Source organism: Bos taurus, chromosome X (genome assembly GCF_002263795.3).
Source record: "Bos taurus isolate L1 Dominette 01449 registration number 42190680 breed Hereford chromosome X, ARS-UCD2.0, whole genome shotgun sequence".
Classification (NCBI taxonomy): Eukaryota; Metazoa; Chordata; class Mammalia; order Artiodactyla; family Bovidae; genus Bos; species Bos taurus.
In genome coordinates this window covers 49574369-49598175 of record NC_037357.1, presented here as the reverse complement: position 1 = coordinate 49598175, position 23807 = coordinate 49574369, and the positions used below count along the sequence as shown (strand labels likewise).

The following is a 23807-nucleotide window of genomic DNA, read 5'->3' as shown; positions in this document are numbered from 1 at the left end:
TTTTGCTAGGTTAGCTTTCTCCTTTGCTGAGTCTGAGCACTTGGAGTATTTTAGTGTTGGCCTGCTGTGACTCACTGCCTGTCCAGTGGCTTAAGAGATGCTTAACTAAGTCCACAATAGGTATCTCAGATAATGAAACACTGGGATATGCACAAAAGGACATGGTTTTAGGCATTAGTTATGGGGCCATTTTATCATCAGCCCCTATTTCCACTTTCTCAATGCAGCCCAGTAAAATACAATATTTGAGAATCTTTATGCTTTGCCCTTTCTTACACCCCAAACCTGATGAAGTGCAAGTTTTCATCATCTTCCACGTGAGGCAGATCTGCTCCATTCATTGCAGGAAATATTCTTAGCAAACACTTACCCAGTGTGTTCAGCAGCAATCAGGCCATTGATGATGATGTAGAAATTTATTAGAACATGAAGAGAAGAATTACCTACAAGCAATTCCGGAGTATTGGCTACCAGGAGCCAAATGCCTCATAGGCAGAAATTCATTGAATAGCATGCATTTGTTATATGTTGGGTGCCAGAAGTTTAAGCACTCGAGCTCAGACTTGCTATTAAACCCTCCCTAGCATGCGGGCCACCCACCAGTTGCAAGGCATGATGACACGACAGATAACCCGCCCTCCTTGGTAGCAATATGGATACGGGTAGTAACCTAGTAAAGGTTCACAGACGCGGCGACAGTAGCGGTTGCCTCGACGGCAGTAAATACAACAGTAACCTCTCTCATCCAACATGGAGTCGAATTCTATTCCATTTTCAGTCTGAAAGAAGAAGAAACCAGTGTTGGAGGGGAAGAGGTCTGCCAAGCAGGGGAGGAATATGAAACTATAGAAGTTGGGGCCTGGTGAGTAATTAAGTTCCTGAGCCTGATCTTGGAGATATATCAATGGACTAGATCAAGATTGATTTTAGTTTTCTTAATTTAAAATTTTTTTAAAAAACTTAGTTTTATTGAAATAGAGTTGACTTACAATGTTGTGTTAATTTTTTTCTGTACAGCAAAGTGATTCAATTATACATATATTTATATATATTCTTTTTCATATTCCTTTCCATTATCATTTATTGTGAAATATTGACAAGATTGATTTTGAATGAGCCTTTTAGGTATTCCAAGTTTCTTAAATACTTTTTTTGTTGTTGTTAAAACAATGACCAGTCTCCTTTCAGTGACTTTGATCTGAAAAATAGTGAGATTTGTGAAGGCTCTTTGTCTTTTTCCTCTAAACAAGAATAATGTGCACAGAACTCACATAGTCATTGATTGGGAGTTCTTCCTCACTTGCTGCTTGTCTGGCGTGACGGGTCTTCTCCACCTTCACTTGAGGGACCACCCACTGCTCGTTTTGTTCAATGCCTTTTTTTTCACTGGTAGGAAAGTGAAGGTCTTCACCATCCTCCTCAAAGTCCTGTAACTCTGAAACTAAGGTAATACACACAAAGTTGTGATGCAACCACTTTGCTTGGGGGACTAGCATTGGGGGATAGAGATTTTCATTGTGTCTTCTCACTGTCCTCATTTAGGTATGCATGAACCACTTTTCCAGGGTTCTGTAGCTGACATTTTAAGGTCTTCCAAAAGAGATCTGACCATTCCTATGTACACAGACACCTTTGCTCATTTGGCATCAGACACTTACTGTTTTGCTTTATTAGCATGTTAAATTAAAAATTGAGGGCAGGATACTTTGGTGTCTCCCACAATGATTTTACTCATGGTCGGTGCTCAGTAAATATTTTTGGTTGCCTGATTTGATATAGTGTCCTCTGTCCTCCTTCCTCATCCCTTCTCTTTTCTGTGTTAAATGCTTTTTTATTAAACTTTGTATTTAGAAATTATCTTAGATTTATAGAAGAGTTGCTAAGGCGGTACAGAGTATCTGTATATCTTTTCACCCAATTTCCCCTAAGGTTAACATTTTATATAACCACAGTACAATGAGCAAAACTAAGAAATTAGTATTGGTACAATAGGTTGTTGTTGTTTAGTCACTAAGTCATGTTTGACTCTTCGTGATCCCATGGACTTTAGCCCACCAGGCTCCTCTGTCCATGGGATTTCCCAAGCAAAAATACTGGGGTGGGTTGCCATGCCCTTCTCCAGGGGATCTTCCTGACCCAGGGATTGAACCCATGTCTCTTGTATTGCAGGCATTGGCAGGCAGATTCTTTACCACTGAGCCACCAGGGAAGCCCTTTATAGGTACAATAAAATTAACTAAACTACAAACTTTACTCAAATTTCATCATTATCTCCACTAATGTCATTTAAGAGAAGGATGTTGAAGCAGAAGTTGTAGTGTCCAATCCAGGAAACCACAATTGCTTTTTTTTTAAGGTCAAAGAGTACCAATAGATGCCCGCATTGATTAGATCCTTCTCTCTTGGGCAATATAGTGATCTATGCTGTCCAGAATGAGGGAGGCCAAATTTTATGCTAGTTAGGCAGAATAAGATGTCCAAGGACATTTGCCCTCTCTGTGGGCTGACTGGAAGTTGAGATCTGGAGTCTTTAACTCTACCTTTAGCATCCAATTGCTTTTATACTGATTCCTAAAATAGTCACAAAGAAATTGGTATTGCAGTGACCGTCCTTTCTTCTGAGGAGAATGCCACCATTTGACATAGAAAATCCTTCTTGAGACAATAGGGCATTATTTTGGCTCTTCTCTCCTCTGTTCTTGGGTTGGGCACATAGTGGTTTGAGCCATAGTTTGGTAGCTCGACTGCAATGAATATAGATGTACAAAGAGAGACAGATTAGCTTTTTGCTATCACTGCAAACATTGGGGTGGCGTTACCTTTGATGGGATATTTAATAGCCTGTCAGCATTAATTTATCTGATTTATAACTTGGCTGTGAAAAATCTCCTCCTCACTGGCTGTCAGCATATACAGTTTCATCTAAGAAGATACAAGCTTATCATTTGTTTTCCTAGAAATGTAGTCTCTGAATGCTGGTAACATTAACCCGTTACTGATTTTGGAAAGCAGAGGATGAAGAGGAGGAGGAGAAAGAGGAGGAGGGTGAAGCCATACCTGCTATTAGAGTGGGATTGATCCAATACATGGTCACATTATCACAAATCTCCAGAATTTTGGAATTTTTAAGAAAGTCTCGGTTTTCAATAGGTTTTTCTGCTGGGACCCAAATCACTGACTGTTCAAAGAAAGTTGTGGTAATTTCTTCATTCTGAGAGAAGAAAGTTGTTCAGGGTAGGGATAGGCAGAGAAATTAATAAAGTGAGTGAGAAATTATGGGATACTGGAAAACACCATATTTCAAGTCTGAATAATAATTATAGTCCCAGAGCTTCCTGTGAAGTAGCTCTGTGCCATGCATACAGTAGGTGCCTTTGGGAGAGTTAGCAACTGGTTCCTCCTTCTCCCCTCTAACTGTAAGTCTGCTCACTGAAACAGCAGCCTTCTCTGCTTAATTTCTCTTAAAGTCAGGAAGGCTCTCTGTCATTTTCTAGGTCTCTCACTGGGCCAAGTATGTTTTAATTTGGCCTTCTGGAACCTTGAGTGACTTATGTTTGTTTTCTTTTAAATGGATGTTGTGTGTGCATGCTCAGTCACTTGGGTCATGTCTAACTCTTTATGACCACATGGACTGTACCCCCACCAGGCTCCTCTGTCATGGAATTCTTCAGGCAGGAATTCTGGAGTGGGTTGTCATGCCTTCCTCCAGGGAATCTTCCTGATCCAGGGACTGAACCTGCATGTCCTGTGTTGCTTGCACTGCAGGCAGATTCTGTACCTGTTGATCCATGGGGGAACCCCTTGGTGTTGTGAGTGCCTGCCTTATTTTAGGCTTATGACTAGGATTGCAAGTTTAATTTGATCACAAGCTGAAAAACACTCCTATAATCCAAATTGGTGAAATCAGTTAAGTAGCACCAGGACCTAATATTTTGGCTTTCAAGATTGCCTGTTAATGGTATAGTTGTAGTACCAGGGATGTCTTTATTTTTTATTTGTTTGTTTTGAAGTCAAGTCTCTAACTTGTGACTACAATGCCCTGACTACTGGTTTTACTCCTTTCATTCTAGATGCTTGGAGTTTGTCTGACAGAATGGTTTTTATTTAGGCAATCTTTCTTTTTTATTGTCAAGAGCACTACCTACTTTTCTGTTTATAATGTTGGAAGTAGTTGTCGTGTATACCTAGCTCTTTTTAAACATATATATATATTTAAATTTACTTGTTTGGCTGCATCAGGTCTTAGTTATGTCACACGAGATCTTTGATCCTCTTTGAGGCATGAAAACTGTTAGTTGAAACATGTGGGATCTAGTTCCCTGACCAGGGATCGAACTCTATGCCCCTGCATTGGGAGTATGCAGTCTTAGCCACTGCACCACCAGGGAAGTCCGGTATACTTATCTCTTAATCTCCTGGGCTTTGACAATTTACCCAGTACTCTTAATTAGGTTTTTCCTTTTCTCTTTTGTTTCCCTCTAGTTTTATGGTTTCACTGTTTTTATTCTTTGAAATATGGCTATGTGTAATTTTTCTCCTAGTCATTTAAAACTCTTCATCTTAGCTCCTTTGTTCAGGAGTCTGTAAAGACCTTGGTATGCACTGAAAGGGACTGTATAGAATGAGGTTGGTACACTGACTAGCTTTGTTAGAAAAATCAGGGCTATTTATATAACTGTTCTGCATGTTTAACATGTGCAAACTATGGATGCAATGGTGAGGGAAGTACAGAATAAAAAGTTTTTGTCATTCAGGATCACAACTTTGTCTCATAAAAAAATCTGTAGCCTAAGTACAAACAAATAGGATTTTCTTGAAGATAAAGCAATTTCACTATCATGAGATGAATACTTAATGTTATTTAGACAATCTGGCAAAATTAACTGAAAAATAAATTATGGCCAAAATGAGACACTGTGGGCCTTGCAATCTCAAAAACGACAGAATGATCTCTGTTTGTTTCCAAGGCAAACCATTCAATATCACAGTAATCCAACTCTATGCCCCAACCAGTAACGCTGAAGAAGCTGAAGTTGAACAGTTCTATGAAGACCTACAAGACCTTTAAGAACTAACACCTAAAAAAGATGTCCTTTTCATTATAGGGGACTGGAATGCAAAAGTAGGAAGTCAAGAAACACCTGGAGTAAGAGGCAAATTTGGCCTTGGAATACGGAATGAAGCAGGGCAGAGACTAATATAATTTTGCCAAGAAAATGCACTGGTCATCACAAACACCCTCTTCCAACAACACAAGAGAAGACTCTATACATGGACATCACCAGATGGTCAACACCGAAATCAGATTGATTATATTCTTTGCAGCCAAAGATGGAGAAGCTCTATACAGTCAGCAAAAACAAGACCAGGAGCTGATTGTGGTTCAGACCATGAACTCCTTATTGCCAAATTCAGACTGAAATGGAGGAAAGTAGGGACAACCACTAAACCATTCAGGTATGACCTAAATCAAATCCCTTACGATTATACAGTGGAAGTGAGAAATAGATTTAAGGGCCTAGATCTGATAGATAGAGTGCCTGATGAACTATGGAATGAGGTTCGTGACATTGTACAGGAGATAGGGATCAAGACCATCTCCATGGAAAAGAAATGCAAAAAAGCAAAATGGCTGTCTGGGGAGGCCTTACAAATAGCTGTGAAAAGAAGAGAAGCGAAAAGCAAAGGAGAAAAGGAAAGATATAAACATCTGAATGCAGAGTTCCAAAGAATAGCAAGAAGAGATAAGAAAGCCTTCTTCAGCAATCAATGCAAAGAAATAGAGGAAAATAAAAGAATGGGAAAGACTAGAGATCTCTTCAAGAAAATCAGAGATACCAAAGGAACATTTCATGCCAAGATGGGCTCGATAAAGGACAGAAATGGTATGGACCTAACAGAAGCAGAAGATATTAAGAAGAGATGGCAAGAATACAGAGAAGAACTGTACAAAAAAGATCTTCACGACCCAGATAAACACGATGGTGTGATCACTGACCTAGAGCCAGACATCCTGGAATGTGAAGTCAAGTGGGCCTTAGAAAGCATCACTACGAACAAAGCTAGTGGAGGTGATGGAATTCCAGTTGAGCTATTTCAAATCCTGAAAGATGATGCTGTGAAAGTGCTGCACTCAATATGCCAACAAATTTGGAAAACTCAACAGTGGCCACAGGACTGGAAAAGGTCAGTTTTCATTCCAGTCCCAAAGAAAGGCAATGCCAAAGAATGCTCAAACTACTGCACAATTGCACTCATCTCACACACTAGTAAAGTAATGCTCAAAATTCTCCAAGTAAGGCTTCAGCAATATGTGAACTGTGAACTTCCTGATGTTCAAGCTGGTTTTAGAAAATGCAGAGGAACCAGAGATCAAATTGCCAACATCCGCTGGATCATCGAAAAAGCAAGAGAGTTCCAGAAAAACATCTATTTCTGCTTTATTGACTATGCCAAAGCCTTTGACTGTGTGGAAAACAATAAACTGTGAAAAATTCTGAAAGAGATGGGAATACCAGACCACCTGGCCTGCCTCTTGAGAAATATGTATGCAGGTTAGGAAGCAACAGTTAGAACTGGACATGGAACAACAGACTGGTTCCAAATAGGAAAAGGAGTTCGTCAAGGCTGTATATTGTCACCCTGTTTATTTAACTTATATGCAGGGTACATCATGAGAAACGCTGGACTGGAAGAAACACAAGCTGGAATCAAGATTGCTGGGAGAAATATCAGTAACCTCAGATATGCAGATGACACCACCCTTATGGCAGAAAGTGAAGAGGGACTAAAACGCCTCTTGATGAAAGTGAAAGTGGAGAGTGAAAAAGTTGACTTAAAGCTCAACATTCAGAAAACGAAGATCATGGCATCTGGTCTCATCATTTCATGGGAAATAGATGGGGAAACAGAGGAAACAGTGTCAGACTTTATTTGAGGGGGCTCCCAAATCACTGCAGATGGTGACTGCAGCCATGAAATTAAAAGACGCTTAACTCCTTGGAAGGAAAATTATGAACAACCTAGATAGCATATTGAAAAGCAGAGACATTACTTTGACAACAAAGGTTCGTCTAGTCAAGGCTATGGTTTTTCCTGTGGTCATGTACGGATGTGAGAGTTGGAGTGTGAAGAAGGCTGAGTGCCGAAGAATTGATGCTTTTGAACTGTGGTGTTGGAGAAGACCCTTGAGAGTCCCTTGGACTGCAAGGAGATCCAGCCAGTCCATTCTGAAGGAGATCAGCCCTGGGATTTCTTTGGAAGGAATGATGCTAAAGCTGAAACTCCAGTACTTTGGCCACCTCATGCGAAGAATTGCCTCATTGGAAAAGACTCTGATGTTGGGAGGGATTGGGGGCAAGAGGAGAAGGGGATGACAGAGGATGAGATGGCTGGATGGCATCACTGACTCGATGGACGTGAGTCTGAGTGAACTCTGGGAGCTGGTGATGGAGATGGAGGCCTGGCGTGCTGTGACTCATGGGGTCGCAAAGAGTTGGACACGAGTGAGCGACTGATCTGATCTGATCTTTCTGGGGGGCAGCACCACATGTGGAAACTTGGTTCCCTGACTAGGGATTGAACCCATGCCCCTTTCAGTGGAAGTGCAGAGTCTTAACCACTGGACTACCAGGGAAGTCCCTGCCTTTAACTTTTTCAGAAAAGAAATCTTGTCATGTCAGTTTGGAATGTCATTGTTGGCTGGCCCAACTCAAAGTCTTACATTATTTTCTGTAAAAAGCAGTATGTGATACTGGATATAATAGCTTTTAATCTTATTCATTCTCCTTTCATCTTATTCTTGCCTCCTATAGTAGTCTCTGTTCCTCGGATGCATCCAAATTGAGTGTGTGTTATTAACTCAGTCATGCCCGACTTTTGTAACCTCATGAATTGGGGCACGCCAGGATCCTCTGTCCATGGGATTTTCCAGGCAAGAATACTGGAGTGGGTTGCCATCCCCTTCTCTGGGGGATCCTCCCGATCCAGGGATTGAACCTGGGTGTCTTGCATTGCAGGCAGATTCTTTACCGTCTAAGCCACTAGGGAAGCATCCAAAATAGGCTTATTTAAAAAAAAAAAAAAGACTCCCAAACTTTTCACTTGCCATAGACCTTGGGAGCAGAGCATCGTCTTTGGGGGAAATCCTTTTCTTGGAAATTCTAGGAACTTCTGTAACTTCTGTAAGAGTCTGTAACTTCTCTGGAAGTTACTGGTTCTGTGGGAACCAGCGACAGCCATGAGACTTGGAAAATGGAAAGTAAAAATGATCCCCACACCACCTCATCCCTGCAAATAATAAATAAAAGTAAAAGAAAAAGGTAAATGGGTAGATGAGAATTAAGATGGAGAGAGTTGGGCAAGAGAAAAATGTAAAAGAACCTAGGAAAGAGAGAAGAAAAAGAAAGAGGTATTTATAGTACATAGAGCGGTCTCTGTGCTATTGGGATAATTTCATTTTAGATTTGCCAGTTAAGCACTAAGAAAACCAACCCAACCCATTTGTTTCTTCTGGCTATAGTCACAATACATCCTTAGCTAAGGTTCCCCTCCTTCCTCCACTGACAGCAACATACCATAATTATTGTCAGAATATCATGGAAAAATGAAGAGTCTCCTGGGCTTTATTGATGGCTGTATTTTAAGCAATAATCCTCCATCTCCCACTAGGCCTACAAGGGCCACTAAGCTGTTGCCCTGATGCACTAGGTTATCTTACCCTGACCTAGGGGTGTGCTTTCAGAGAATTTGTATTACACTGTACTTCTAACCTTCTTTGCTTTTTCTTTTCTTAGTGATATTAAGGATAGATTATTCCATTAGCAGCCCAGCATAAAATGGTAAGATGAATGAACTGAAATATTTTTTTAATTTTTAAAAATTTTTATTTACCTGGATGTGCTGGGTCTTAGTAGTGGCATGTGGGATCTAGCTGCCTGACCAAGGATGGAACTCAGGCCCCTTGAATTGGAAGTGTGGAGTCTTAGCCACTAGGCCACCAGTGTTAGTTGCTCAGTTGTGTCCCTCTCTTTGCAACTCCATGGACTGTAGCCTGCCAGGCTCCTCAGTCCATGGAGTTCTCCAGGCAAGCATACTGGAGTGGGTTGCCATTTCCTACTCCAGGGGATCTTCCCAACCCAGGGATCCAACCTGGGATTCCCACATTGCAGGTAGATTCTTTACCATCCAAGCCACCAGGGAAGTCCCTTAATTTTAATTTTTTTATTGAAGTATAGTTGATTTTGGGCTTCCCTTGTGGCTTAATCATAAAGAACCCACCTGCCAATGCAGGAGACACAAGAGATGTGGGTTCAGTCCCTGGGTCAGGAAGATCCTCTGGAGAAGGCAATGGCAACCCTCTCCAGTATTTTTGCCTGGGAAATCCCATGGACAGAAGAGCCTGGCAGGGCTACAGTCCATGTGGTCACAGAGAGTTGGACATGACTGAGTGCACAAGCAATAGCAATATAGATGATTTACAATGTTGTGTTACTTTCAGGTGTACAGTAAAGTGATTCAGCTATATATTTAAGTTATCACAAGATATTGAGTATAGTTCTCTGTGCTATGCAGTTGGTTGTCTATTTTATATATGGTAGTGTTGAACTAAAATCTTTATTTCTTATTTTAAACTTTTATAATTTGCATTGGGGTATAGTTGATTGACAATGCTGTAATAGTTTTAGGTGAACAGCGCAGGGACTCAGCCACATATATACATGTATCCGTTCTCCCCAAAACTTCCTTCCCATTCAGGCTGCCATATAATACTCAGAAGAGTTCTATGTGCTATACAGTATGTCCTTGTTGGTATCTATTTTGTATATAGTAGTGTTGAATTAAAATCTTTAGAATAGGTGAATGTCAAAGTGTGACAAAAGCAGCAAGGATCCCGAGTGGCCCTGGGGCTTTTGTTTTGGCAGGATTGATTTTGTTCTTCTAGCTCACCACTCTTACCAGAAATCTTTGGTTTGGAAGCAAATGCACATAAGCCATGTTAATGGCTGCTATCCTTAAGTTAATTTTTAATTTTTATTGAAGTATAGTTGATTTACAATGTTGTGTTAGTTTCAGGTGTACAGCAAAGTGAATCAGCTATATATATATATATATATATATATATATATATATATATATATAAAAGTTGTTATAAGATATATAAGAGTATACACCCTTACGTTCATAGCAGCACTATTTACAATAGCCAAGACATGGAAGCGACCTAAATGTCCATCAACAGATGAATGGATGGAGAAGATGTGGTACATATATACAGTGGAATATTATTCAGTCATTAAAAATGAAATAATGCCATTTGCAGCAACATGGATGGACCTAGAGCATTTACTTAGTGAAGTAAATCAGACAGAGAAAGAGAAATATCATGGCATCACTTATATGAGGAATCTAAAAAAATGATACAAATAAACTTATTTTCAAAATAGAAACAGATTCAGACTTAGAGAATGAATTTATGTTTACCAGGGGGCACGGAACAGTTAGGGACTTTGGGATTGCCATGTACACACTGCTATATTTAAAACGGAAAACCAACAAGGACTTACTCTATAGCACAAGGAACTCTGCTCAATATTCTGTAACAACCTAATTGCGAAAATAATTTAAAAAGAATAGTTATATGTATATATATAACTGAATCACTTTGTTGTACACCTGAAACTACACAACACTGTTAATCAACTGTACTACAACATAAAATAAAAAGTTAAAAAAAAACTAAAACTAAAAAAAAAAGAAAAGTACAGTGTTGGACCTAAAAGCATCAACTTTAGTTTTTGAAAGGTCTGAGTTCAAGATCCCAATCTGCTCTTCTCTAACTGTGTAACACTGGGCAAGTTACTTTTTGGTTCACATCTGAAAATGGGGACAATAATAGTACCTGTCTATAGGATCATTGTGAGAATCAAATAAGAGTAAAGCATTTAGTACAAAGTCTGACACATAATTAGTCCCCAACAAATTATGGCTTTTACTACTACTGTCATTCTTACATACCTCATCTATTTCTTCCTCTGGTTCAGAAAATTCAGGAATCACTTTAATCTGAGTTTTGATGAAGCATTTTTGAAGACCTACAAAGTAAATGCCAGTGTATCCCTATAAAACAGACAAAAAAATAAGAAAACTTTCTGAAGTAGCCACAATTAATGAGTGTCATGATTTGTTAGGGCCCCAGGCTGGCAAAATTTGAATTCAAAAGGAAAGCTTTCTCTTATAAATTAAATGGAGGCTACAGGTTATTTTTAACTTGACTCAAGTGTTCTAATATTTTAAGTGGGAAGCCTTAGGGAGAAAACATCCAACTTACATTTTTAAAGTCATGTACTTCCAATGTTTCATCAGTGCCATTTCCACTTCTGAATATTTCAGTTTTGGTAATGGGATCAATTTCCATGTAAATCTTCTTCTTCTCTCCATTGCTGTAGAAAGTGTGCTCCATGTCATATGTCTGGGAGAACAAAGGAAAACAAGCTGTAAGATACTCAGTATGACCACCAATGCAGGTAGATGTAAGAAACTTGGGTTTGATCCCTGGGTCAGGAAGATCCCCTGGAGGAGTGAATGGCTACTCACTCCAGAATTCTTGCCTGGAGAATCCCATGGACAGAGGAAGCTGGCAGGCTGCAGTCCACAGGGTCACAAGGAATCGGACACAACTGAAGCAACTTAGCACACACACACAGATGTCTGTTCATGGTGATGGTGGTTTAGTAGCTAAGTTGTGTCTGACTCTTGCGATCCCATGGACTCTAGCCTGCCAGTCTCCTCTGTCAATGGGATTCTCCAGGCAAGAATACTGGAGTGGGTGGCCATTTCCTCCTCCAGGGGATCTTCCCCATCCAGGGATGGTCTCCTGCATTGCAGTCAGATTCCTTACCACTGAGCCACTAGGGAAGCATGTTCGTTCATAAGACACTTTAATTGGGTAATATCTGGGGCACATTCTTTTTCCAGAGCCTTTGTAGAGAGGTGCTGTCTCAGCAGCTTGCTGTTGGGAATTCTCTGAGACTTGAGATTAAAGTGAGGTGTTTTTTGGCACTAGAGCTGATACGGGGATCCCTTCAGAGTTAGTATTTTGTATTCAAGCCAAGTTGTTGAACTAATTACTAAGAATTCCAACAGTTTTTCTTGGCACCCTTGACTAAATAGCAAATGATATTTTGCAAAGCAGTCTATAAGGTGTTTTTCCCTTATGGTAAGAAAAGGAACCGCCAAAGACCTCTACTGCTTCTTTAAACTGCCACTTCCCTTTCTAAGTACTCAAAGGTCACCCACTTTCTTCCTGTGAAATTCAGTAGGGCTGAGAAAGAGATTTGAACAGATTTAGAATGCTTAGGTATTGCTCTTTATCTCCTTATCTACCAAGAGATTTAATATTGCCTTACCAGTCTTGGTTATGTCCTTTTTAAGCACTGAAGACCATTGTCTTTGGCGAATATTAAGTAAAAGTCTTACCCTGACCTCAACTGCTTCCTTTTGCCCTTTAAACTCCAGGAAACATTTACTGCCTTCCCCTAACCTTCTCTGTTATGGGCTAACAAAATCTATTCAGTTTATTACTGAATTCTCTTTTCCAAACTCGATTCAGCTGACTTTAAGTCTTCAGGTTCTCCTGCATATAGAATTTAATAACCATGAATTGTAATATGCACTATGTAATATGGTATCTTCCAAGAAGAGCACCTTGGTAAAGCTAAATATCAGGTTACTCCTGAATGGTTGAAACAAAACCCCAGACTCTCTGCTAACCTCTAAAAGAGACCGTCCTCTTTCTAAGGCCCATAGAATATCCCAGTCTATTAACAAGCCCATTGCTTATAATTGAGGACGTGTTACGTTGTTGTTGTTTAGTTTCTATGTCGTGTCTGACTCTGTGAGAACCTGTGGACTGTAGCCCGCCAGGCTCCTCTGTCCATGGAATCCTCTAAGCACGAATCCTGGAGTAGGTTGCCGTTTCCTTTTCCAGGGGATCTTTCCAACCCTGGGATCAAACCTGGGTCTCCTGCACTGCAGGCCGATTCTTTACTGCTGAGCCACCAGGGAAGCCAGATGTGTTTACAGCTAGAAGCATAAGAAAAACCCGAAGGAATTTGCTATCACAAACCAGGGCAGCCCTGATGGTGTCATGTGGAAGTCTATCTTATCCCTGTTGTTAGGAGGCCTTTTGCTATCACGTTTCTTCATATTCATTTTTCTTTATGAAAAGCATTTGGTAAACTGAAAGCCTGAAAAAGCAAGTCATCCACAGAGCCAACGTTGCTTTCTAATGATTCTGTTCCCAGTGGCAGTCTTTTAGAGCTTGCACTGGGTTGGGTTGTTTTTTAATGTCTGCCAGTGTCTGTGACTGAATGTTAGATTAACCTGGTCAAATTTTCCCCACCTCAAGTAGAAAAACATGTTGGAAGGGCTTGTAGAAGCACTGTTACCTCAAGTGTGAAAAGTTGATTTAGTTTCTGAATAGGAAAGCAAGAGACAATGATATTGACCTCTTTGCTGCCCTACAGTAACTTAGACATGGTCAGAGCTGAAATAATTGTTGAATACATTTTTATCACCAATGGCAAATTCTTGGCTTCCTAAAGAAATTTGAGCATTGGCAAGGTCTTTTAAGAGACAACATTTTAAAAGGGGAAGGAAAACACTATTTAGAACTTTCCAGCAACTGCAGAGTTAACACAGTGAGTCTGACTTGGTTTGTGACAGGTAGCAAATTCCCTTAGACTTGTTATTTGCTTCTAGTTATAAATTTGTTCTGAGTTGCAGCTCTGCGGCCAGCCTGAGAAACTTCTACCTTATGGCAACAAATTGAGCTCTCAGTGGGCCTGACCTAAGTAGAGGAGAGAGGCATCTAATGCAGATTCAGCCTTGTCAGATCTCTCAACAGGGTGGAATTTCTTTAGAAATACTATCCATTGCTGAGACAAATGTCGACACCACCAGTCACTGGGGGTGGGGTGGGGTGTTTGTTTCATCAGTAGCACAACTGATGGATTATTGCACGGAAAAATGAGGTTAGAGACTAGGGGCTGTTGGAACGCTGCCTACCTGGGCAAAAGAGAAAATACAGGCTGTATTTTCAATCATTGGGAGAAGACTATGGAACCATACTGGTGACATTTAGGATTTCAGTGTACTTCTGTGGAATGAATTTTCCTGCACTGTTGGCAATGCACTTCACTTGGACACCTTGCTAGATGAAAACTATTGGAAACTGCCACGCTCAGCAGATCCTGATTATTTTCAGCATTCTTTCAAAGAGTTTTGTTGTTGTTGTTGGGGGAGGAGGCATCCATTCTGATTGTAATTATTAACCAGCATGTTGCCTTTTTGTTAATAATGATAGTGGGATCAGAATGACTTCATTTGTATGTGAATTCTGGGTGGGAGGTGGGGGCTATATATTCACTCAGATGGAATTCCATTATCAAAGGTGTCCTTTTGGAACAAACTTTGTCTAGAAGATGATGCTGGTGGCCCACTTTGGACTGCTTAGGGATGAGTTTGAGCAAATCCAGACATGCTGTCTTGTCCGAGTCCCCATGGAGCACATTGCTTAACTGGCCCATATGAAGACTGAGCTCATGCCTCTGGCTTTAGAAGTACTTTTCTTTCTACTAAGCTCACTGGCTAAGGGGCTAAGAAGGGTCTTTCTGGAGATGAAGGAATAAATGATTTTGTCCACTCTGGGTGTAAACTAAAGCAGAGACAGGATGACTTGTCTGAGAGAAGTGTGAGTGGGCTCCTCATACCTCATTTCAGACTGCCTCTAAGTCAGCTTTATTCCAGGAAGGACAGAGCAGGGTCAGAGTATGATAAGAACACTTCTGCCAAACTGGCAAATTAGGGCAAGTTAATCTTTGGTGCTTCTAGTTTCCCTTTTCTGTACTTTTTATATCCTGTTCCTTTTGCGCCTTTCTATGCCTTCCTCCTCTTCCCATCTCCCTCTATTCCTCTGTCTCCTGTCTAGACATCTAGGAATTTCGTGATTTTTCTGATACTTTATATCAAAGAAATCTATCTGGCAAATGATTTCACACTAAGATATTAGTGATGGGCATTTGTTTAAAAAATTGAGTTTGATACTTAACTCAAAGGAAAGAATTACTACTGGTGGATTTTAAACACAATGGCAACAAGAATAAGAGATATTTTAAGGGCATCTTTCCTGCACCACTCAAATGGGCTCCAGCTCCATCCACAGGTAAGGCTGATCTCAAATACCAAGGACCAGAACACTGGAGTGGGACAGGTAAACCAATGGGATGAGATATGACTCAGAAGTAAAGTGAGATATATATGTGGTGAAGTCCAAGGAGTGAGAGATATAAGAGGAGTGCACTGATAAAACATGGAGAAAACACAGACTCATTTCTCTTCCTTGCCCAGGAATTCTTTCCTCAGTGCAGTTAAATCCTCCACTCAGGCAGCAAATGAGCCCTAACATCCCTCTTTCACAGTTTGCTGTGCTTTCAAGCCTCCATTTGTGACAATCTCTGAGATAAGAAAAAAAAAAGCTTTTTATAAAGAGTGAAGCTGCCTGAGACCTCAGTGTGATAGATCTGTTTGGGGGCAAGTAGCTTTAGCTTGTCCTGAAAAAGTATTTGAGCACATTTGGCTTAGGTTTGTTTTTTGAAGCCTGTGATTAATCTAGCTGTTCTTCTCTCCACCGTCCTTCTTTACTGTCTGTTTATGAGGTACACCCTCCAAAGGTGAAATACATGCTCAGAATAGCTGGCTAGCAGATGTTAGGCTGGAAGGAAGGGAAGGGAATGTATTGTGCCGTATTATTACCGAACTAGCTTGTGGGAATTAAAGGGCCTCTGGGTATTTCCTTAACTAACACAGAGCAGACACATTGTTTCTTATGCAAAGTTGGACTTCTGTATCTTCAATCACCAGTTCTCACCCCTGGAAAAAAAATTGACTAGGCAGCACAGACATTCCTCTTTTTCAAAAAGAAAAAAAAAACAAAACCCACATTTCTTTCATCTAGAGATTCAAGCTGACTTGGAAGTTTTTCCTACCCACTACCCTTACCACTCCTTATTCTTAAATGCAGATGAAGAATAGTGGAAAAAATCTCTAGACCAGTTTCTAGTCCTAGCCTCAGCTCTGCCACTTACAAGCTGTGTGACTTTGGACAAGTCACCAGATGTCTCTGGAGGCTTGGGTCCCATCTTTATCTCTCACCCCTTGCCATATGCAATGTTGAATAGTTGACAAAATTAATTGTCTTTCTAAATTGAAGTATAGTTGATTTTATCCTCTAGGGTAGGAAATGGCAACCTGCTCCATTATTTTTGCCTGAAAAATTCCATGGACAGAGGAGTCTGGTGGGCTACAGTCCATGGGGTCACAAAGAGTCGAACACAACGACTGAGCCACTGGCTGATAGACTGGTAGCTACGACTAACAATGTTGTGTTAGTTTCAGGTGTGCAGGAAAGTGATTCAGCTTTTCAGATTCTTTTCCATCATAGATTATTACAAGATATAGAATATATATATATACAAGATATAGAATATATCCCTATGCATACAGTAGGTTCGTGTTGTTAATCTATTTTATATACAGTAGTTTGGCAAAATGAATTCTTTTCAGATTTGATAGACAGAGGTCAAGTTGAACTGTTGAACTACTACTACCTGTTGATTCCTGAGCTACTTCCTTACAGTAGCCACAGCCCCTCTCTTAGCCACTAAAGGACAGCTCCCTTTGAAGACCTAGGGTTTTTCTGGCTGGTACCATGTGATTTGCCAGCAATGCTGCCTTAGGAGAATAAGGAGACTGAATACAAATGTGTTCCTAGGAGCCAGAGTCCTAACCTATGTGATTGATGCGGACCCTCAACAACACAGAGTAAGAGCTGACTCAAGAGAGTTTCTAGACAACGGTGGACTTCACTTTTGCATGGTTTGGGAGGAAAATAAAATTTTAAAATGCTGACATGGCACCATCTGGTAAAGTTTAGTTCCCCTGCTAAATAGATTCCAGCTCCATCTTTCACTTGAGAGGATGAAATGCTTCTCCAGACCCACATTTCACCCACCAAACTGGAAAACCCGGGGAACTCAGGGAAGAAAGTTGTATCCCCTGTGTGCCTACAAGGGGAATGAATAAAGTTGGCCCTGGCCAATATTAGTATTAGAGAAATAGCCTCAAAAAAGCCAGATCCTGACTTATCAGGAAAGTGCTTTTTCTGAGCAAAGGATTTTCAGGCTAGAATGCTGTTGTGTTTGCAGTCCTGAGTGAAACTCTTTGAATTGTCATCTGCAGTTGATGTGAGGGGGAGGGCAGACAGATGCCCACCTATCCTAACCATTCTCATTTCATCCTGTTTATATGCAGGAGCTGAGGGGACATCTCCAGGAATCTGAAGATTGTCATGTGGGTCTTAGGACTTAGGCTTTCCAAATAGCCCTAAAATCACCAGGCAGTTCCTATATATGGCAGGAAGGGCAGCCTTTCATTTATTTAATTAATTATTCTTCTGCCTCATTCTACAAAGGATTGGAGGGAGGATAGGCTACAAGGTCTGTGCTATATCTATCAACTGTTGGTTTAAAAGCTGGGATTTTTCTGCCTTGTTTTCTCCATATTGAATAAATTAGCTGGAGAGTTGATTTCTCCTTGTTTCAAGTTCTATGTGTGATACAGGGAGCCTTAAGCAAGAATGTATCTCTAGGGAATCTGCTTCAAAGATGACTGGGCAGTCACTGCATGGAAGTGGAGCCTTGTGATGCCCTCTTGAAACCTCTGGGACTGAATAGGTACCCTCTGCTCGGTTTAAGAAAGCTGAATATAGAACTCAATGGACTGGCTTTCATTCAGCTCGAGTGGCTTCTATACGTGGCTGTGGGTTGGGGATCTGTAGCCTGTAAGGGAGTGAAGCAGTTCTCTCAAAGTTAGTCTTCCTTGTTTCACTTTATTTTCATCCCTTCCTCTCTCTTTTCTGTGTGCATGTGCTCATGCCTGAGGTGTGTGGAGAGAAGGAGTCCATCATAGCTTACTTCCCATTTCAGATCAAAAATCTGGATCTTTTGTCCACATCAAGGTGGGAGGTAATGGGAGGAGGAGGGGAGAACTTACTGGCATGGAAATGTCAACACCAGATGCGGAATGTTAAATAAACACTTTATTATAAGCAAATGTCAAAAAGCAAAATAAAAATGAGGTGTGGTTGGAGGCTAGAGGAGCAAACATTAAAAACTTGGAGGGAGTCCTGGGATGCCAAACACATCACTGTCATCCATGAGCATAACAGCATCACCAGTTCTCTCCACCAAGGTCCCCACAGTCTCCATAGGTCCCACAGTCTTGTAAAGGAAAGTCCAGAAGATCCTGGGTTTTCATCTGCTAACTGATGATTCTTGCCAGACCATACTCTTAAGGGGAGCCTCTTTAATTTGTGCAAGATGCCTGGATCATTTTCCTCTGCAAATCTTCTTCCAAGACTAGTCTGACTTCTCTTTAGTTCCCAGCATTTATTAAGTCCTCTCTGAGGCAGCCTTATTAGCAGCCCTAGCCATCGGAAACCTAGATGCTCCCTGGGGCTCTTTGTCTGGGAATTGAAGGTAGTGGACTTAGTGGAGCATCCACATCTCCAACTGGGTCCTTGGTTTGCAGTGGACCTAACCTGGTCTTCTGGGGCAAGGCCTGGACTTCAATATCAAAGGCAATAAATCACAACTCCCCATTGGAATGAAGAACAAACAACCTTTGTTCACAGTAGAAAAAAGTTACCTCAGGAGACACCTATGTATTATCTTTTACCAGATTGCTTTGCGTTCATTTCTGAGAATTCCTTTGCTAAAAAGTTACATACTCAAATGGATTACTTCTTGAAAGATTTGGTTCTTGATAAACTTTATTTACTAACATACCCCACCTCTTCTTTGCCCACAGTGACAAGATTTGACATTTGGTTTGAGGAAATTACAGGATTGCATTAAAAAGCAAACTGGAGTGAGAAGCAAAGATGATATAATACAAAAGCAGAGGTGACCATGGGCTCTGTTAGTGAGCTTGACACCTTGTTAGATAAAAGCGAGGTCCCCACACAGTCATTTATAATTACACTGAGACAAATAGCACTGCAATTTTAGGAAAATACAAAATTTTTCAGAATAAGATTTGCAATTACAATGGCTACAATAAAACCAGAAAAGTCATAGAGCCCCATATTTAGGCACATACATATTGGTGGCTGAAAGGGCTAGTGACTGACTACACCCAGTTAAGTACATTATGGTCATGAAGGACAAACAGTTTGTTCTCCTCTTGTGCTCATGCTCAATCACTTTAGTCGTGTCCAACTCTTTGAGACCCTAGGCTGTAGCCCACAAGGCTCCTCTGCCCATGGGATACTTTAGGCAAGAATGCTGGAGTGGGTTGCCATGCCCTCCTCCAGGGGATCTTCTCTACCCAGGGACTGAAACTGTATCTCCTGCATCTCTGCAATTGCAGCCAGATTCTTTACCTCTGAGCCACTGGGGAAGACCAATTCTTCTCTGTCCCATCTGTAATTGTCAAGAGGACCCAAGATTCAATTTGTGGGGCAGCGTGTCACCTTGGGAATTAGTTATGTAATAGCAAAATTGGATCAGAATGTATCTTGGCACTCTTATTTATTTACTATTTCTTTCCTGATCTTAATTACTTTGCCAACTTTGCTAGCCTCAACGTTAGATGGCTTCTCTAGAAAAACATGTGAACAGAAAGTAGTTGAGAAGCAGAGAACAGTGAGAATGATAAGAGAAAGGGCTAACTATATGCAATGGATGATGCAAAAAATCCTTTCTGGAGCAAGGTATAAAAAAAAACAAGCAAAGAAAGTTCACTATTCTTTCTCCTGTTTAAACTTGATAAGGTAGCCCCTGGGACTAAATGAAAGTCAGTATGGCAGCAGAGGTGAAGAATCCAAAGGGTGTTATGTCTTACTTCTCTGGTTTTTTTTTTTTTTTTTTTTAGACATTTGTCCAGTTGACTTCTGGCTCAGCTGGTAAAGAATCCGCCTGTAATGTGGGAGACCTGGGTTCAATCCCTGGGTTGGGAAGATCCCTTGGAGAAGGGAAAGGCTACACATTCCAGCATTCTGGCCTGGAGAATTCCATGGAATGTATAGTCAGTGGGATCGCAAAGAGTCGGACACGACTGAACGACTTTCACTTTCACTTTTCACTTTCCAGTTGACTTTCTATTTTCTATACCCCCAGTGTCCTTCCTTATTAATCCATATTATTTTCTCTTTGCTCCTATCACTCCTTTGGCTCCTAATGGTTCATGCTCAGTCACTTCAGTTGTGTCCAACTCTGTGACCCCACGGACTGTAGTCTGTCAGGCTCCTCTGTCCATGGGATTTTTCAGACAAGAATACTGGAGTGGATTGCTATGCCCTCCTCCAGGGAATCTTCCTGACCCAGAGATCAAACCTGCACCTTCTGTTTCTCCTGCATTGCAGGTGGATTCTTTATCACTTAGTCACTGGGGAAGCCCCCTAATGGTTCATAACAACCCATTATTTTCTTCTTCCCTTCCCCATTATTTCATCCTGCCTCCTAGATGTGTGCCTTTCCCTTCCTATGTCTGCTAGCAAATAATTAATAACAGTGGTAACAACAGCAACATCCTACACCCTGAAAAAAAATGTGATAAAACCAGAAAATCATCTTCACACTTTACAGCTTGTAAATTTATTAATTCTCTTTCAAATGGAAATTGTTGGCATGAAGGGGCTATGATTTCCTTTGAGTCACAGCTAAACTTGCTCATTGTGTATGAGCCCAGGGGTGACAATAACACTAAGGTACACTAATATCAACTACAGTGGCCTGCTAAGCTTCACTAAATAACCCTAATATCAGAAGCATTCTGAGACATCTGTGATTAATGACTTGGTGTCACTTTTCTACCTTGTGGCATTACTATCTCACTGGGACAGCAACAACTGTGGCTAAACCCTAACATAACACTAACCTGTAGTGAGAAGCTGAAAAGCTCTAGTTTTTTTTTTTTTTTTTTGAGTCACAAATAAATGTGAATTCAGGTACGAGAATTACTCCTTCTGAAAAGGAGCTTGCTGCCTGTCCTCACAGGAGATGCATTAAGTCAGAAACGTAATCCCTGAAAATCTTTTGCTGCCATTTCTGGTGGTTTCTTCTTATGTGGTAGCATAATTACTTTTCCATCAGTTTCTGCCCAGATAATTGAAAGAAAGATGAAAACTATTTTTTCTTACAGTAAGAATTTTTCTTCTAGGAGGAACTTTAACTCCTTAAAACCAAGCATTAAAAAAGAATGGATAATTCTACATCTTATCATTACTAACTGAAATACAGAGAAAACTTTGTTCTCCATTGCCAAAATAATTAGGCAGAAAAAGAGTGAACCGAAATCTTGGTTCAGTTTTTCACGTCACCAAAAAATAAATGTAAAACAAACAGTGATTTTCATTTTCAGAGTAATATACATGTCAACCACTAATTAAATTCAATAAACTCAAAACAGAATCTTTGGATAATAGTGTTCATTTACTTACTTTTTTGGGTGTCTCAGGCCAGAAGTGCTTACTCCCCCAAAACAGGACAATTAGAGTTAAGGCGAGGATACCAAATACCAATCCACAAATCTTAAGTAATTTACATATCTTCTTGGATTTAAAAGCTTCTGCCTAAGCAAAATACAAAGAGAACAACAACAAAAAATAAACAATAGCCCTTAAAAATGCAAGCCGTTATTCAAAGTCACTTTTAATTTCACTTTTTAATGTTCACATAGCAATACGATATCTCTGTAAAGCCATGCTTTTGCTCAAAAGGGGAAAAAATATGAATCAACTTACATTTAGAATGTGACAGTCCTCACAGTTCTCTGGAGGATTCTTTGCCATGATCTCTCGGCACACAGCACTCTTTCCCTGCTTTGAGAGGACTGAGAGACCACTGCTGAGGTGGAGTTGCAAGTGAGTCGACTAACAGATGCCAGAGGAGAAGCTGAATTTATATGGCTCAAATATGTCATACCAGAGCCTGAGGGAGCCCAGGGGGCTCCTGTGCTGCGATTTGTTGCATCGATATACCCATATATGTATATAACTTCTGTGCACAGAATTCCATCCAGAATGGCAAAGACAGAAGGTTATAATGAAAACTATTGTCCTGGGGGTTGGTTTGGAAGGGGACCAAGCCTAGGACACTTTGAAATGATTTTTCACTATGAACTTAAAATATCAGTGGCAATGCATGCTGCATACTCCAGAAATAAGCAAACAAAACAAAGAAAGGAATGGAGACCTAATTTCAATTCCATTTGATCTAACAAATATTTACTGCAAGGATATTAAATGTCAAGCACTGTGCTTAGTATAGGAGATTCAGAAATGAATAAGATAGTGCCTTCTTCTCTATATTAAAGCTCTTTGAGGACTAAGATCAATATGTAGTCAACAAATTATAATTAAAAACAAGATTTAAATGGTTAATTACAAGTTTTCTCTCTCTTTTCATTCTGTCTCTCTGATTATTTTCTTTTCCTACACTGTCTTCCTTAGTCTGTTCCTTAATGTTGATATTCCTTATGATTCTATCACTGATGATCCTCTCACTATACATACCCTTCTTAGATGATCTCATCCACTTCTACAGTTTAAAATATAACTTACATACCAATGATTTCTAAATCTATACTTACAACTCCAATCTGTCTTTTGAATTTCAAAGTCATTTGACTATCTCTACCTCGATGGATCTCAAGAATCTCAAAATGCAACATGTCCCACATCAAAATCTTCTTTCATTTCTCTGATAATGAGTGATGTTGAGCATCTTTTCATGTGTTTGTTGGCCATCTGTATGTCTTCTTTGGAGGAATGTCTATTTAGTTCTTTGGCCCATTTTTTGATTGGGTCGTTTATTTTTCTGGAATTGAGCTGCAGGAGTTGCTTGCATATTTTTGAGATTAGTTGTTTGTCAGTTGCTTCATTTGCTTTTATTTTCTCCCATTCTGAAGGCTGTCTTTTCACCTTGCTTATAGTTTCTTTTGTTGTGCAGAAGCTTTTAATTTTAATTAGGTCCCATTTGTTTATTTTGCTTTTATTTCCAATATTCTGGGAGGTGGGTTATAGAGGATCCTGCTGTGATTTATGTCGGAGAGTGTTTTGCCTATGTTCTCCTCTAGGAGTTTTATCGTTTCTGGTCTTCGAGCCAGTCAGAATGGTTGCGATCCAAAAGTCTACAAGCAATGAATGCTGGAGATGGTGTGGAGAAAAGGGAACCCTCTTACACTGTTGGTGGGAATGTAAACTAGTATAGCCACTATGGAGAACAGTATGGAGATTCCTTTAAAAACTGGAAATAGAACTGCCTTATGACCCAGCAATCCCACTGCTGGGCATACACACAGAGGAAACCAGAATCGAAAGAGATGTGTGTACCCCAATGTTCATCGCAGCACTGTTTCTAATAGCCAGGACGTGGAAGCAACCTAGATGTCCATCAGCAGATAAATGGATAAGAAAGCTGTGGTACATATACACAATGGAGTACTACTCAGCCATTAAAAAGAATACATTTGAATCAGTAATAATGAGGTGGATGAAACTGGAGCCTATTATACAGAGTGAAGTAAGCCAGAAAGGAAAACACCAATACAGTATACTAACGCATATATATGGAATTTAGAAAGATGGTAACAATAACCCTGTATGTGAGACAGCAAAAGAGACACAGATGTATAGAACAGTCTTTTGGACTCTGTGGGAGAGGGAGAGGGTGGGATGATTTGGGAGA

General features: G+C 40.3%; 1 protein-coding gene across 1 annotated transcript; it reads right to left on the bottom strand.

Annotated features, from left to right (window-relative positions):
* Positions 1-569: 569 nt before the first annotated feature.
* TNMD (tenomodulin) lies at positions 570-21910 on the bottom strand. The gene is given in 7 exon segments (NM_001099948.1): positions 570-779; positions 1272-1441; positions 3058-3211; positions 11017-11118; positions 11330-11470; positions 21560-21691; positions 21863-21910. Coding segments are annotated over 7 exon segments (957 nt in total).
* Between the last annotated feature and the right edge of the window lie 1897 nt (positions 21911-23807).